This window comes from Helicoverpa zea, chromosome 23 (assembly GCF_022581195.2).
Source record: "Helicoverpa zea isolate HzStark_Cry1AcR chromosome 23, ilHelZeax1.1, whole genome shotgun sequence".
NCBI lineage: Eukaryota > Metazoa > Arthropoda > Insecta > Lepidoptera > Noctuidae > Helicoverpa > Helicoverpa zea.
This window is the reverse complement of record NC_061474.1, coordinates 3,273,240-3,290,964: the sequence shown is the minus strand read 5'-3', so window position 1 is coordinate 3,290,964 and position 17,725 is coordinate 3,273,240. Positions and strand designations below refer to the sequence as shown.

General features: G+C 37.4%; 2 protein-coding genes across 2 annotated transcripts; both read left to right on the top strand.

The window, feature by feature from the left end:
* Positions 1-518: 518 nt before the first annotated feature.
* LOC124641853 (exosome complex component CSL4) lies at positions 519-1,682 on the top strand. Its single transcript, XM_047180100.1, has 3 exons — positions 519-900; positions 1,084-1,332; positions 1,408-1,682. Exons 1-3 carry the CDS (start codon positions 733-735, stop codon positions 1,660-1,662), a joined length of 672 nt encoding a protein of 223 aa, XP_047036056.1. The 5' UTR covers positions 519-732; the 3' UTR covers positions 1,663-1,682.
* A 577-nt stretch (positions 1,683-2,259) lies between these two features.
* On the top strand, positions 2,260-17,604 carry LOC124641979 (xenotropic and polytropic retrovirus receptor 1). The gene is made up of 11 exons (XM_047180263.1): positions 2,260-2,605; positions 4,590-4,743; positions 5,264-5,496; positions 6,599-6,860; positions 10,253-10,623; positions 14,056-14,203; positions 14,770-14,964; positions 15,439-15,614; positions 16,122-16,252; positions 16,653-16,808; positions 17,404-17,604. Exons 1-11 carry the CDS (start codon positions 2,537-2,539, stop codon positions 17,522-17,524), a joined length of 2,016 nt encoding a protein of 671 aa, XP_047036219.1. The 5' UTR covers positions 2,260-2,536; the 3' UTR covers positions 17,525-17,604.
* The last annotated feature ends 121 nt before the right edge of the window (positions 17,605-17,725 follow it).

The following is a 17,725-nucleotide window of genomic DNA, read 5'->3' as shown; positions in this document are numbered from 1 at the left end:
GTGAGCTTCAGTTATGCTCGCGGGGCTTAGCAAATTATGTCTCGTTATTACCGTAGTTGATGTAGCATAGCCTGCATAGCTAACTACATAGTTAAATAAATGCTTACATTGTTACTGTATCAGTTATTTCTATGATAACTTCGTTCATTATATGTCACATAAATTGCTTTCCAAATGTTTTAAGCTATGGGTAGCTTATGTCATAGGAAAACGACTTATTGTATCTATTCATTTTACAATACATTTTTCATTCAACTTCAACATCGACTTGGTGTCATGTATTTGGGCTCAGGTCATCGCGGTAACTTCGCTGAAGGAGTTGAGTATTATGATTCTTGCTTACGTGCAAAATGTGACTACAACTTCAGTAATGTTTTGTTGTGTACTAAAATTGAACTAAAGTTGTGCTCAAGCGTAGCACAACATGAGCATTTTGCCTCATCTCTAGTCCAACTCGGCTACTGCTCTGAAACTCTATGCTCTTTGTCGATGACAGCTTTTTTGTTTATGAATGGTGTTTTTTTTTAATTCATAGAAATTTAGAAAAGTCAAATCTTGTTTGTTTATCAACAAGTTTTCACGTTATTTTATTTTAAGCATTACTTTCAACTGTTACCCTTAAATACTATCCAATTTCAGTCAATAACGTCTTTATGTGACAATTCACAAACAGTTTTAAACCAGTGCTTTAAAGTTGAGAAGAATAAAGTTTGAAATAACCTCTGAAACAGCATGTCTTCTTCCGAAAAGTTAAAGGATGTCGGGAAACTATGTATTCCTGGCATGCGACTCAGTGCATCGAATAAAGAATTTGTCGCTGGACCAGGAACATACGAACTCAGAGGTTATATTTATGCAACTTTGTGTGGAACTCTTAAAACAGAGCTGGATGAAAATCAGGTAAACTTAATGCTTCAAAGTAACTTTATAGTAAGAAAAGTTGAATGAAAACTATCAAATTGTACTATCAAGAACAGGTAACATGAAATGAAGAACAAAAGTAACTGCTTTATTCAAAATAAGCAACAAAAAATGTATACATTTCCTACTAACTTTCTAAAGTTACAAAACTTCCTTTTTCAGGTGACCATGGTTTCAGTAGAGAGCCCAAGGACACCAAGTATTCTGCCTAGAACAGGTGACATAGTGACCGCAAAGGTTACAGTAGTGAATCCCCGGTTAGTCCAATGTGTCATACTTTGTGTTGGCTCTTCAGTGCTGGCGAGGCCTTACAGGGGCATTCTGAAGAAAGAAGACATTAAAGCTACAGAGAAAGATAGGGTGGACCCCTACAAATGTTACAGACCTGGTGATGTTATATTGGCTAGAGTTGTATCCTTTTTAAAGTTTTGTTATTGTCTCATTGTATTTCAGTTTTGGATAATATTTCCTTAACCCCTATATCAGCTTCCTATGACAGAAATCCACTGGTATCATGTATCAACAGCTGAAAATGAGCTGGGAGTTGTTATAGCCACAGCGGAGGGCTCTCCCCAAGGAATCAGTATGGTGCCAATAAGCTGGTCAGAAATGCAGTGCCCTAAAACACTAGTGAAAGAACCTAGAAAAGTGGCTAGAGTTATTCCAGAGAATATTAATCAAGCACTGTTTCCAGTCAAGGATAACGCAACTAGTGAATTAGAAATTGATAAAGATAAATAATAAATGAATAATCATTGTTATGTATTTTCCATTATTTAAGAAAATTAAACCTTTGTAGTACGTCTAGGATGAAGTTATCTGAAGATGTTTTCTGAACGAATAATATAATGTCAAACGTTCTTGACAGCTTGTGATCTTGTGATTGAAATGAACAGCTGGTGAAAATAGTGCATCAAAAGGCAGTGTTAAATATTAGTCGAATCGAAATTCATTAATCGACTAATCACTAACATTATTTTGTTCAAATTGAGTCTGATTTTTTTTGTTCCAAATCAACCATTTGTTACATAAACAGTTTAATTGTATCTTATCCTGATCCAAAAAAAAAAGAATACATCAAAATTATAGAATTTCAATCATGTAGATAATCATCTCGTTTAGTTTTGAGTATACTCTAAACAAAACCAAAAATACATTTTTTGTACTTAAATAAGCAATGGAACTTCGCATCTATATTATCTACGTAAGTATTTATTTGAAAATATGATGTACGATTGGTTGTATTTGAAATTGCATTATAATCGACTAAAACTCGTCACGTCAATCAGATATAGTATAAACTAATTGTTGTACATCATTACTTATCACCTACTTGTCTCGTTGTGTCATTCATTCATTCAGGTGATGAGAAACGGACCATAGTTTTTTATGGAAAAAATAAATCACAAAAAGATAAAAATTTGCTCATAAGTAATACCGTATCATTCCAGTGTTTACTCAAATCTATATGTTCAGTGCAATGAGGTCACCATTAGCAGTTATCAGAAAGTAAACTGAGTTTGTCCATGGCAAACAATTTGTGTTGGATATAGTGAAATATCGTTAGTGTTTAAGAGTTGTTGTTACGACAAAGTCGTGTTAGAAGAGCCCTAAGATGAAGTTCGCGGAGCACTTGAGTGCACACATTACGCCCGAGTGGCGTAAACAATACATAAACTATGAGGCAAGTATTATTGTAGTCTATAAAATAGATAAGGACATTGCTATTTACGTTCTACCTGACTGCTATCTACCCTCTTTAATTTATATTATGTGATAATTTCTCCTTATTTAGTCATTCAATTTAGTCTGAAAAATACCACAAGTCTGATTTGATATGAATTCTTTTTTATAGATATTTACTTTTTTTTTACTTAAACTTAAGTTGCTTTTACAAGACCATGTTAGGTTAACCAAAGTTATGGTTGAACATAAATGAAGCCTAGAGATGCAGTTTGAAACAGGGTCAAGGAATAATATAAAAATAAGTGACATGCCCTTGACTAATATTAAATCTAGACAGCTGCTTTCTTCATGTTAATTACAGTTAAACAAACAACTCATTACAAAGAGATTCATGGATAGTCAAATACATGTAGGTTTTACTTTGTTGCTGATAAGTTAACTAAGTAATAGAATATTCAACAAACCACAACAACTTTTTTACTGCCTAATATAAACAAAAATTTTATATATGTGGAATTTTTCCGTGTAATATTATTTGAGACTAGTAATTTTCTCACATCCCATGAGAACTACTGCCCGTATTGGAAAAAATATACTATGTTACTCGCTAAGAGTGTAGCTTTCCAACAGTGGAATTTTTAAAATTCTTACTCTTTATAATATATGCTCAGACAAAAGTTTCCAAAAAATAAATTCTAATATATACTACTAGCTGTTTTCGCAGTTTCATGTATATCCAGGGGCAAATTCTTCCCCTAGCAATTCATCAAAATTTGATTAGCTGTTCTTCTAATCATCTAACAGAAATTACATTTTAACACACACATGACATAAAAGGCTCTAATTTTAAAATTTCATTTGTATAACTCTAATTTTTGAGAAGGTCAAGTTTATAGTGATTTTGTAAGCCTTCAGAAACATGCTAATCGGCATATTTATATATAAATCATGTTACCAAAGCATGGCTTGACATTGTTACTGAAACATGATGATGCAGGATGAGTAAGCTAGATTTTTGAATAAATATTTTAGGATCAAAACTTGATATGTTTGCTCTACTTTTTCGCATGTATGGAGTTGAAATTGTGCACATTTTTCACTTTAGAAATAAAGTCCTGTTCATTTATAGGATGATAAAATGTTAAATTGCATATTGTAGGAAAAATCTGACTAATGTTATAAAAAGAGCAGTCTTTAAAGGTAATTATCAGGGCTGGTTTTTCCACTTAGCTATAAAGTTCTTGAGAGGATGACAGGATTGCATCTTACCTTTAAAATTTCTCCCCCATCTGCCACCTTGGTGTAGTTCTGTCCATTTCAAAAAACACTGTGGCCAAAATCTGTCTTGACATTTATTAATTACATTAATAGATCAGTTATTTATTCAAAGTATTTTACAAAAGACAATCCTAAAAACATCTTCGCCTTCCACCATTTCCTAGTGTCTTTTGCTCCCCATTCTTCCCAATAGATTGTTAAGGCCTCTGCCTCGAATTTTGCGGGCAGCGGGGCGGCAGCGGCGGCGGCGCGGGAGCGGCAGGATCTTACGCGTATATTCATATGGACCGGCCCTCGAATACAGCGGCGCGGGAGCGGCGCGGCGGCGGGCAACGAGCGGTGCGCTCCAGTCAAGCGGTGACCGCCCGCGTTGGGCATCTGCATTGTAGGCATAGTGTTATACATTTTTTTTGTGACGTATCAAAATGTGTTCGGACGTGCAAGAGCTAATTATTTCGGCCATCTTTGAGAGGACACCCATATGGAACAGCAAACACAACACTACACTGCTATAGTGCCACGCGATCTGCCCGCTAGTTTCGAGAACACGTATCCGTTGCCCGCCCCGCTCCCGCGCCGCCGCCGCTGCCGCCCCGCTGCCCGCAAAATTCGAGGCAGAGGCCTAAAAGCTATCATAAATTAGTTTTGCTACCCTTCTCTTTAACAAATATGTTTAACAAATTAAATATTACAACCCTTATCAGGAGATGAAGGCGATGCTATACACAGCGGTGGAGGAGGCGCCATCAGCTGAGAATGTGGAGCCGGAAGTCCTCTCCCGCCATTTTGCCAACTTCGACGAAACATTCTTCCATTACTGTGATCAGGAACTTAAGAAAATCAACACATTCTATTCAGGTGAGAAGAGTAGTTAGGTATAAACTGTTTGCCTCCTCTTGAGGCAGTATTTCAGATACTGTATAAAAAGTTTTTAAGCTTATGGTCTAAGAGCGCTTTCACACTTGCGGATTTTGTCTCGGGGTTCCAAGCGTTTTCGCTTGAATCGGTAGTTGCTTGTTGTCGAGCGTTAACTTGTGACAACTCTCGAGTGAACTCGCGACGAATCCGCTAATGTGAATGCGCTTTATGTGTATCCCAAACAAGATTTCGTCTAAAACTGTTCAATTGTTATTAATCTACTGTGATAGTATAATAAAGCAGCAACAAACCTTTATATCAAATTGATAATCCTACACAAGAATTGCCAAATTACATTAATGATATTCTGATTATAAAATAATGACCCAGCCTCTAATATAGCTCATTGTTTTTTCTGCACGTTTCGATATGCTCTGCAATATCTACGCGGACCAGTCAGTCAACAGTCTATCGCTAGGTACTACTTAAAAAAACAAAATAACCCCTTGAATAATTTCAGAAAAACTCGCGGAGGCCACTAGAAAATTCGCCACACTACAGAGCGAGTTAAAATCACATTTCGAAACAATCAAACCCAAAGCCAGTGGCGACGGCAAAAAAGCGATACCACGGCGGAAAGTACAAGAATTGAAACTGGCCTTTAGTGAATTTTACTTAAGTCTCATACTTCTACAGAACTATCAGAATTTAAACTACACCGGATTCAGAAAAATATTGAAAAAGCACGATAAGGTAAGGTTTTGTTTGATAAGGATTTTATCTGGTTATTTATAGGGGATAATCCTAAGTATACGGTGGGCAGACGATACTGGTAATCGTTTACTAATATTTGTTCCCGCAATTTGGTTTATTATTAGTAATAGTAATAGTTTATTGGCTTTACATTGCATAATTGTGAAGAGGAACATTTTCTTAATGAATCGTCATTTTGGTATTTCTGGATAATGATACATATGTGGTTTGCCAACAAACTGAAAGTCGTTTTAATACGCGTGAAGATGGTTTTCCGAACATTTTTCCTACTAGACCAGACACCTACCGTATAAGTAGAAATAATAGCTAATCACAAAACCGCAGAGGTTTCCTCTAAACTCTAAACTATAATGACTTTGCTAGAATATAGGTGCGATCATTTTGCAAAGAAGTAGGTAAGCGTATTCTATGAGATCAAGTTCAAGAATTTGATCTCATAAAATACGCTTACGAAGGTGAATTTACCTGGCTGACTAGATATTATACACAGCAACATGATATTATTATATTCTTGCCTTGAATATCCACTAGACATTAAAGGCCATTTAGATTTTACGACATATTCATTCATAGATTATGTGCCAGCAATATTATGCATATTGCTATGAGATAGATCCCTATGTCACTATAGTTGTAGTTGCTAACACGTCACACTAGCGGATTATCAGGTCGGTTTTTATGTGGCTTTTCCGCGCGTTTACGCGCTGTAACCGAAAACCAAAACAATTGACGGCCACCGGATAGAGTCCTAGGGAAAATCCGCTAGTATAAAAGCGTTTTTAAGTTCCATCTTTGTCTAAAATTTAAACCTAGATACATACATTCATTGATTAAAAATGAAGCTTTTTAGAGACAACTCTTTCATAACTTATTATCCAATCACAATGCCTGTTTACGTTTTTCATACTTTAAAAAAGGCATTCCTCAATATCATGTTAACGGTAGAGAATTTATTCTTCATTCCAAGATACCGGTATATCCTCACAAAGATAGCTTTTAGGCCCTTACTCCCAAAAACACCACCAACTCCCAAAATTGCTCAAAAAAAACAAATATCCAACTAACAAACAGTCTTTCGCAGTTACTAAACGTAAGCAATGGCGCACAATGGCGAGCGGAACACGTCGAAACATCCCACTTCTACACGAATAAGGACATCGACAGACTGATCAGTGACACAGAGGCTACCGTCACTAATGACCTGGAAGGTGGCGATAGACAGAAGGCCATGAAGAAGTTGAGAGTTCCCCCTTTAGGGGAGCAACAGAGTCCGTGGACGACCTTCAAAGTGGGACTGTTCTCGGGGTCTTTTATTGTGCTGTTTATCACTGTTGTGTTGTCTGGTAAGTTCTTTATTCTTTTTAATTAGCTTTAAAAGTCAAAGTTCCAATATTTTATGTAGGCCCAAGTTCACCGACAGTATAAACGTCTGTTTTTCTGGAAACAACCGTTTACTTTGAAACTAGAACGTGAAAATTTATAAACAGTTGTTATAACTGAATTGACATTTTTGTTTTCGGTGATCTTGGGTCCTCGGACTTTCTAAGCACTTATATGTCTTGGTTAGGATTAGCTATTGGTTTTCAAGCCATCTAGGTATATCGCCCTTTAGTAGGTACTTTATCTGCTTTTCCTTGAATCTCTAAATTAGCGCAAGATGTTCGCTAAGAAGCAGAAGGCTTCGGTGCATAAATTTCCTCTACATGTGCCTTTTATCAATGATTCTATAAAAAACAAAAAAAGATCGATTGCTGATATTCTGTCGCGTGCACTTACCCGGAACAATGTACTATTTATTTTATCTTAAAGATAAAAACTCGGATACCCAGTCAATATACATACATACGTCATATCATTGTTTAGAATATGTTTTCACAAAAATGTTATCGCAAATAACGGGTAGCTCTATCTTATCTATACAAATATTATTAAGCTGAAGAGTTTGTTTGTTTTTGAATGCACTAATCTCAACAACTATTAGTCAATTCAAAAAAGTATTTCAGTGTTAGATAGCTCATATTTGAAATATTTCTAAATGATAAAATAGAAACACTATGATTTTATATAAACTCAATAGGATTAAAATTATTTGTACCTACACCAATTCCATTTGGTAGAACATAGAGCTCTAACATGTTTAATTTTAAGACCTTTCTGTATACCTATGCTCACAAATAAATACATTGAATTGAATTGAATTCATTATCGGAAAGGCTATAGCTACTTTTTATCCAGATGCGCGAAGTATTTCCCATGGCATTCGGGTGCAACCACGTGGCGGAAGCTAATCTAATTTAAACATTAATTTCTTGATTCCTAAGAAAGTGTGTAACAAAAATAAACATTTCATAGAATTATTCTGATTCAATTAGGTACATGATTATTATTTTTATCTCGATTCTAGCTAGAGGATAATCAATGAGTAATTTCATTACAACATAGCTACATTTAATTATGAATAAATGTCCATATTTGTTATTATGGTGATTAATTAGGTAATTAATATTGTACCTAATTAATTAATTCTGATAGCTGATAGATAGTGTTAATGATATAAGTTAATACCTGATTTAATCGGTTTTAAAATATGCATAATTAATTTTCATTTAATAAATCAAAGTGTTGATAACTTTGATGAATGACAAAAAAAAAGTGGTCATCATTCTTTCTGGATTTGGTCTCCATACAAAGTCAAATTCCTTATTTGACAGTAGGCTAATTACCTATATTAGCACTGTTTGACGTCAAATAACGTTGGACAGCATCCCCAAAAACGCCCCCCTTTCACCGCTACCTAGTGTTAAGGCTGGAAACAAGAAATACACAGAGTACACAATTTCATTCACATTGCTTTAGCTTTAACCGTAATCCTGAAACAGACAGACTGTTATCCTTTAGAATTTCCATATGATGATGATGATGTCCTCCTAGCTGATTATCGGCTACGGCGGCTGTTCTCATTTAAGGAGATTAGCCAACTGCGCGGGACATATTATAGTGCACGAGCATTTGCGCAGACACAAGTGCACTCCCTATTCCTTCACTCTCATAGCCCGATGGGACGGCAATCCGACACGACCGGAAAGGGATCAGGCGCAGGACCGACATTTACGTGCTCTCCGATGCACGGGTGTATCAATCACCAACTTCCAGGCTCCGGGCTGCTTTGTGAAAGTCTTCTAAAACCCACAAAGCAATTTCGGCCCGACTCGGGAATCGAACCTGAGACCTCGCACTCAGCAGCCGCACTTGCGACAGCTAGACCAACGAGGCAGGCAGAATTTCCTTATACATAGGTAGTAAACATGTAGATATGACCTTCAAACATAAGACTATACACCTCCATTGTCAGCTTCCTTAATCCAACAATAAATCTATGTCCTGCGTACAATATATTACACAATATCTCCACTTATCTCTGCTATCGTAAGATTCCGTAATATTTCACAAAGATATACACACAAATCTCTTTCACAAACATTTTTGTTGAATCAACTTATCTGAGCTGGCCAAAGGATCTTATGCAAATGTGGAAAGATAAAGATAGGAGGATTATCTTTATCTGTCCTTACCTTTGGCAATAATGTTATTTTCCCCTTCAAGATTGTGTAAAGGTGATCTCATATATGCGGTACAAGTTATTTATTATACATATTTATGGAGCTTATAAAATTTCCAGGAATTTCTCGGTTATTTTATAAAAAAAACCGGCCAAGTGCGACGCAAGAAGGGTTCCGTATCATTATTTAATAATGGTGCGCGAGTGTGAATGAGCAAAAAATCACGTTTGTTGTATGGGAGCCCCCTAAAATATTTATTCTATTCTAGCTTTCATTTGTTGTTATAGCGGCAACAGAAATACATCATCTGTGAAAATTTCAACTCTCTAACTATCACGATTCATGAGATACAGCCTGGTGACAGACGGATGGACGGACAGAGGAGCGAAAAAAAGCCGTTTCAAGTGTCAAAAACCTGTCTCACAAAGCTAAATTTGATTAAGTATTGCAAAGTTATTTATGGACGTAGGGTCTCTCTTTAAAATAAACGAACTAAAACATACCCTAAATATGGTACTCAAACTTTTCATGTTGCTCAGATTAGCAGTCCATCAATAACATATCAATAAATATCTTGTCAATAATAATTTATCTAGTATATTGCGAAATCGATGTGTATCACAAATTCTTTACATACCAACCTGTCATAATAAATACTTAATGATGATTAACTCATTGATCTGTCACAATCAATCAAAGCTTTGTATACGGGGAATCCCCTACGTGGGATATTAGTTGACCAATAACCGGCCATTGACCATGTGATGTGATTGAACGATAATTATCCTTTTTTTATATTGTGAGCGTAGACTGGTTCTTAAACGCGAATGAGGAAATGAGACGCTGCAGTAATAATGCCTATTCTGGTCATCAAAAAATCGAAATATTTTATGGTTAATTTTATACATATAATTCTAGCTTTGGTCTACATTTTCACTTGCGTCCCAAGAGAAATGTTTCGCGGACATAAATACAAAGTAGGCATACAATATATTTACAAGCCATATACAATTTACAGTGTCAGTCATTAAAATCCATCCATGCAGTGGGACGATAAAAAAGCTGATGATAAAATTATTTGTATCCGAATCAAAAATCTTTGTATCCGACTATGCCTTGGCAACCAACTAATTAGGATAACTAGACAAAACTAACCACCAAAATTTCTTTTTCAGCACTATTCCACGAAGGGGGCACAGAAAACTTCAAAACGGCCTTCAGATTATACCGAGGCCCATTCCTTTTAGTCGAGTTCATATTCTTAATCGGCATCAACGTATACGGATGGCGGTCTTCGGGGGTCAATCACGTCTTAATCTTCGAGTTAGACCCCAGAAATCATCTTTCTGAACAGCATTTAATGGAGTTGGCAGCCATTTTTGGGGTCATTTGGGCCCTAAGTATACTCAGTTTTATATATAGTGCGAGTTTGAGTATACCTCCGTTTGTGAACCCGTTGGCGTTGGTTATAATAATGCTGGCCTTTCTTATGAATCCGCTGAAGGTGTTCCGACATGAAGCACGGTTCTGGTTTTTGAGGATATGTGTGAGTATTATTTTTTTATATCTTTAAGTTAATTAAAGAAGGTTCCATTTATATTATACTAGCTTCTGCCCGCGACTTCGTACGCGGATCCTGTCCCTTATGCCAGCGACTACGGGGTCAGCAAAATCAAAGATCTGAACCGTCTGATATTGAATTTTAAGGGCCCGTTGACTTGAAAACAACGGAATACGGATAAACATTAGAAACGTTCCATATATTTAATTAAATTGGACTAAACAAAACGCTGAGAACTGAACCGCAATAGGCGTGATCATAGGGATAAAAGTAGTGATTCTAATAAGTCTGCATTTAAGTTATGTGGCAAAAATGTTACACGTATTATTACGTAAAAAAACATTAAATAGATGACAAAGTCGTGGTGACTTAGTGGAAGTCGTGGTGGTTTAGTGGGTAGAGAACCAATCTCTCAAGTATGAGCGTGCGTCTTTGATTCCAGGTCTGGCAAGTGCCTGCCAATGCAACTTTTCTAAGTTCGTATGTACTTTCTACGTATATTTTGGATACCAATAACCGTTATTTGGAGGGGATGTTAAACTGTAGGTTCCGGCTGTCATTGAACATTCTTGGCAGTCGTTATGGGTAGTCAGAAGCCAGTAAGTCTTACCAAGGTATGTTGGGTTGAGCGGGTAACCAGGTTGTGGAGGTCAGATAGGCAGTCGCTCCTTGTAAAACACTGGTACTCAGTTGCATCGTGACTGGAAGTCGACCATAACATAATTGGGACAAAGGCTCTTGAGATAATAACGACAATAATAATGAGATATAGGCACCGCAGGACATCTGAGGCTGATGACGGGGAGTAGCAACCCCGCGGGGCTATACTATATGCTGAGTTCTCCAGGGAGAGTATCCCCCATCTCCGGCCGGTCGGAGTGAACCATGACGGGGGTAGGTCTCACGCCTCTGGCTTGGCTTGGCCGTCCAGAGTGGAGTCGCTAGAGCAGGATTAGTAGCCCTGCTCGGAGGGTAGGTGCCTCATGGTAAGCACAGGGAGCGCGTAATCTGTGTTTAAAGTCCGCCGAGGTATCCTCACGCTTCAGGTTCCCGGGGGCCCAGTAAGTGAGGTGGCGAGTCTCCACCTGCCATTTTTACATGTACCATTGACATCCACTAACATCCCATCACAAATAGCCCAAGTAGTTTCCCTCAATAGTTAGCAATAGTTTAGCACAGAACCGGGGATTGTCTTTTTTTTAACGACGTCCACCGGTGAATGTCCTTGGGTTCATTTCTATAGTGTATAAAGGGATAATCGACGGTATTGTGTCACCATTTCATTAAAGTTGTCTCAAAAGGGCTTCAGCGTGTTGGCTTCGGCCCCACGTTTGCCTCCCAAAAATTCGGAACTCTGTAGTCCCGAGGTCTGGAAGAGACATACAAAATAATAATGAGATATAACGCAACAAAGTCGGAGAGTGAGGGCTCGTGACGCCACGTCTAAGTATGTAAAATTTGTACTAAGCAGTGACTTAACGAAGCGTTGTTGTATCTTCGTTATTATTTGTTTGTGAGAGAGAGAGAAAAGAAAAATACGTGTCCATTATTTTAGGATAGGATTCACCATACCTATTTCATAACATTCATTTCTATACATTTCAAGTGTAGTATTGCTCTTGAAGTTTCATATCAGGTGTTCCAGATCTTCGATGTTTATACATCAATAGAGAGTGCTTATCAGATTGAACCACTTTTGCTAAAACGTCATATCTTCATATGCTATAGTCTAGCTGGACTCCTGGAGTTCCACATCAGGTGTTTTACACCTTCAATTTGTATAAGTCAACAGAGAGTGCTTATCAGATTGAACAACTTTTGCTAAAACGTCATACCTCTATATGCTATAGTCTAGCTGGGCACCTGGAGTTCCACATCAGGTGTTTTAGATCTTCAATTTGTATAAGTCAATAGAAAGTGCTTATCAAATTGAACAACTTTTGCTAAAACGCCATACCTGTATATGGTACAGAGAAGCTGGGCTCTTGGGGTTCCACATCAGGTGTTCCAGATCTTCAAATTTATTATCTCAACTAAAAATGCTCATCACATGAAACAATTTTTGCCATGGCACCATTTTTATATCTCTTATAGTTTTGTTGGTCTGTTGGAGTTCTGCATCAGGTCTTCAAGTTTCGAAGATATATTATAGCCTATATGTTGACCAGGCTTAATACTGATACAACAAAGAAAAAATCATTGAAATCCGTTCAGTAGTTCCGAAGATTAGCGTGTACAAACAAACAGACATTCAGACATACAGACATACAGACAAACAGACAGAATTTTTTTTTTGGATTTGTGCTCCATTACTGTTTCTAAACCCCACCCAATTATTATTTTTTAAATATATTCAATGTACAGACACAGTTTTTTTACAGATTTATTATATGTATAGATTACAAATATGTAGGTGTAGGTATGATAAATTATTCAATTCCTGTTTATCAAAGTCTGGGCTGAGCTTAATGCAATTTTTTATCTTATTTGATGCAGTAGTTTTGTAGCAAAAATGTCACAAATTTACACACAAAGATAGACTTATACCTCGCTTAACCCAGGTTAGCGTTGTAAACCGTTCATAGTGAAATATATTTATCTCTGCTGCAGAGTAAGTCGTTACACCAGTTTCCAATATAAATAACTTCATACAAAAAAGCCAAGTAAAGTCGTCTTCTTACGATAATCGTTTAGCCGCAAGTCAACATGATTGACTTCTTAATTACAAGCGTTTTACTGTAGCTAATGCACTATTAGTGGACACAGACAAACAATTTGTGCTTATTGAAATATGGTGACGTAAATGTATGATATCTGTTGATGTTTTGAGTCTTATGGTTAGGGGATTATGGTTCAAATTGCAATGTTAAGTTGGTGTCTGAAATATTTTTGTGACGCCCTTGTCTAAAATGTTAACTTAATAGCTTTTGTCTTACAAGTGACTCCCCTTCTTTTGTAAAGTCAAAGGAAAAACAATTAAATATCTCTAAACTAAAATGAATGGCAATCGGTTTTCTTGTGTTACCTCTTATTGGGCTCGGCCGTTTTCCGAGTAACATAATAAGACTATGAGATTATTAAATATGCGGTTTCCCACGGTTTCACCCATGTCACTGGAGAACTTCTGCCCGTACCCGAATAAAATATAGCCTATGTTACACGAGAATAGTGTCGCTCTCTAATAGTTGAACAATTTTCAAAATCGGTTCTGAAATTTCGGAGCTTTTACTTGTACAAACAAAAACAAAATATTTATATTTATTATATAGCATCGACATTAACTTACATTATCAAGATGTAGGAACTATATACCTATAGACACTTTGCTATGTTAAATACGCATTTCCGCACCAATTTATTACCTAAACTTTTTTAAATTGATATTTAGTCTCATAAACTCCATATTCCCTGTTCCAGGGTCGTATCCTAGCGGCTCCATTCATGCCGGTGCTGTTCGCTGACTTCTGGCTGGCAGACCAGTGGAACTCCTTCGTGGCGGCCTTCCTCGACTTCCACTATCTCATAGCCTTCTATACTACGGGGAGCGACTGGTTTAATGTTAATGGTAGGTGAAGGTGGCTTATTTTGTAGTTGGCTAATGCCAATTTTTGCAGTGAATGTGGACGGACATTCACTGCAAAAATTGGCTTTGTCAGTCACTGGAGAGCACACCAGCGAAGCTCTCAAAATTAACCGCAGATCCAAGTCGCTGTGGCCGAAATCGGCCAGGATCAATATAGTTGGCTAATATCTAGTAAAAGTGGGTTAAGGATCCCACATGACTATAATCCACATGAATTTTGCCATTCAGGCAAAATACATTCAAATCCCCTGAAATAATGTCTAGTTAATCACAATGAATAGAAGATACGATGTTACAGAGAAACAAAAAGATAAGTATCTTTATCTCTTAAATTGATAACGGATTTTAATTAACGAATTGGTTAATATATAACCAGATACATCTAAATTGTTCTTTTTGTATTGTGTTTAACTGCCGAACAATTGTTTAAATATTAGGCACATTTGCATCGCACACAGCAAATAGGTAGGTCAATTTTAATAGTACATAATATATAGGTACTCGCCATAATTTCTTTTAATTTTCAACCAACTTTTTTATCGTTCCAGTAACATTTGAGAAAACGAAATGGTTCATAATAACCCGAGCCCTAGTGAACGTAGTGCCGGCGTGGACGCGTTTCTTCCAATGCCTCCGCCGGTATCGCGACAGCAGGGAAGCCTTCCCGCATCTGGTTAACGCTGGGAAGTACTCCACTACGTTCTTTGTTGTGCTGTTTGCGACGCTCAGGACTTTGTATAGCGGTGAGTAGAGGAAAGTTTGTTGTATTTTCTTGTTTAATATCTGTAGACTTTCTTTGTATGAATAACAGAAAAACATCTGTTCCTGATTATTAAAAGGTGGCTTTAAACGGATTTACTAATTTTACTCTCAATATTTTGAAATCTGGGGTCTAGAATAATTTTGCAAAGGAAAGCTAAAAGGAGGTTTTGAGCTGTCTATTTAGTGACCAATAATTTAAAAACATTTAACAAGTAATTTTTTGTAATTACCTGAATAGATAATATTTGAGGCAAAAATATCGAGGAAAATATTTAACCCGCCTTGTATGCCGCTGCGCACATCGACGCGAGACACAATGGATTTTCTATTGTTCTCTAATTAGCGCATACAAGAGGTTTAATAGCTGATTTATCAAATTTATTAGGATTTTTTAAAAATCATTATCAATGATCTATCAAAAATAAGATGTCTCATACGACTATCTACTTTCTCAGACCCAACATCAACAGACGCATACGACAACCCGTTCCTATACCTCTGGTTCGCGTGTCAACTGGTGTCTTCCCTGTACACGTACACGTGGGACGTGAAGATGGACTGGGGGCTGTTCAGCTGCGGACCCAACGCCGAGAACAAGTTCCTCAGGGAGGAGATCGTTTATAGTCCCGGGGTGAGTAACATTCCAGAAGAAAAGTTGCCTCTTACGGTTGAGTTCTACAGAAACTCTAAATCAAGTCATCATCTACCTAGCCTTTACCCAACTGAGTTGGGGTCGGCTTCCAGTCCAACGGGATGCAGCTGAGAATCAGTGTGCCACATGGGGCGACTGCCTAGGTATCTGACCTGCTCAATCTAATACATACTGCATAAGACTGACTGTCAGAATTTCTGACTGCAGAACAGCTGAACCTATTTGGAAAATTAGAGTTTGGGACTCCAGGGATACTTTGAACACGAGATAGGTTTGGTGGGCTTTTTGGTTCTAAGTATTTAAACGGCACATGCAAAGTCAGCTCAGTAACTTTATTTTTACGCGAACTCAAGTCATCCGTATGTTATAGAAGTGGTTCATTTTACAGTCTAGAAACAATATAGGACACAGCTCTAAGAGTTTTAGCCTCTATTTCTTTTGTTTCTAAATAAACCTGTAAATAACCTGAATATCTTCATATTCCAGTTCTACTACTTCGCGATAGTGGAAGACTTCGTGCTCCGCTTCATCTGGACGGTGTCGTTCGTGCTGACGGAGAACAAGCTCGTCTCCGGCGAGACCATGACGTCTATACTGGCGCCGCTTGAGGTCTTCAGGTAAATAATAATTACCTTTTTCTGGTATAAAAAGTTATAAAATAATAGTCAAAACTTTATATCATGCGTTCCTAACGCCTTGCTGTGCAACTATAACAAAACAACTAATGTACTAAATAGTGTTTGTTTATAATTGTATTTATTTATAATGTACATAATTGATTTTTATGACGGGGTCAGGGGTGTCAGCCTCTCTCATATGCACTTTTTATGGGAGTTACAAAATGATCAAATGGCTCTTCTGGCTGCTGTGGATCGAACAGAAAATCAAACTTACTGACAAAACCCCTACATATTTCTTCTGGAAACTTTTGCAATCCTTTAGTGTTTATATTAATCTTGCAGTCACAATCGGCTTAAATATTAATTTTATTTTTAATTATTTTGATTTCTATTGCAGACGATTCATCTGGAACTTCTTCCGCCTGGAAAACGAGCATCTAAACAACTGCGGCAAGTTCCGAGCTGTTCGCGACATCTCCGTGGCGCCGCTCGACTCGTCCGACCAGGCCGACATCATCCGCATGATGGACCAGCCCGACGGCGTCGTTAACAGGTCAGTGTCATCTGTAGCCACTGTGTGTCTAGTGTATAGTCTCCAACTGAACAACTGCGGCAAGTTCCGAGCCGTTCGCGACATCTCCGTGGCGCCATCATCATACGTCCAAGACCGATTTCGGCCACGGCGGCTGTTCTCATATAAGGAGATCAGCCAACTGCGCAGGACATTATAGTGCACAAGCATTTGCGCCGACACAGGTGCACTCACTATTCCTTCATTCCCTGCTTGCGATGGGACGGCAATCCGACACTACCGTGACCGGAGAGAGATCACAAGCAGGACCGAAAATAACGTGCTCTCTTTATCAATACCTCACGAATACCTCCTACCTCTTAGGAAAAAAACACCAAGACCATTTTGGTGTAGAATTTCAAGATCTACAACTTGGTTTTGGGTTTTTTTATAAAATTTACCGATTTCGAAAAAATCCTCAAACTTTACTTTTGATCTCGAATATCGGACTAGACGGGGACTTTTATGACTTTATTTGTAATGATAAACCCAAGCTCTCCCCCAAAATTAGCTTTCATTTGAGTTTTCGGAAATTATTGTTATTTCACATTTTAAAATATAATTTTATTGTTCCCAGACTAACGAAAAACAAGAAAAACGCGAAAAAGACAAAGGAGAGTGACCGCAAGCCGCTTCTCAAGAAGGAGTCGATACAAGACATGCAACTGGAACTCGACCTCTCTTCCAAGATGCTGTGACCGACTGTGATAACTGTACTTATTTAGTTATTGTTATAGTATTATACGAAATATATTTATAGCCAATTCTTATACACGCAGTCATGGTTTTTATTTGAATGTTTGACGGCAAAATTAAACGTTAAAAACAATATTATGGTACCGTACTTCGAAGGACATCTGTATAAATAACAATTGATTTCTTATCATTAATAATTACTC

What these genes read in the sequence shown, in the direction of transcription:
- LOC124641979 (XM_047180263.1), top strand. Translation starts at nt 2,537, where the DNA reads ATGAAGTTCGCGGAGCACTTGAGTGCACACATTACGCCCGAGTGGCGT. An exon ending in TATCACTGTTGTGTTGTCTG is followed by an intron (nt 6,861 to 10,252) that starts GTAAGTTCTTTA and finishes TTTCTTTTTCAG; the next exon opens with CACTATTCCACGAAGGGGGC. An exon ending in GCGCCGCTTGAGGTCTTCAG is followed by an intron (nt 16,253 to 16,652) that starts GTAAATAATAAT and finishes TTTCTATTGCAG; the next exon opens with ACGATTCATCTGGAACTTCT.
- LOC124641853 (XM_047180100.1), top strand. Translation starts at nt 733, where the DNA reads ATGTCTTCTTCCGAAAAGTTAAAGGATGTCGGGAAACTATGTATTCCT. An exon ending in CAGAGCTGGATGAAAATCAG is followed by an intron (nt 901 to 1,083) that starts GTAAACTTAATG and finishes TTCCTTTTTCAG; the next exon opens with GTGACCATGGTTTCAGTAGA. An exon ending in ATGTTATATTGGCTAGAGTT is followed by an intron (nt 1,333 to 1,407) that starts GTATCCTTTTTA and finishes CCCCTATATCAG; the next exon opens with CTTCCTATGACAGAAATCCA.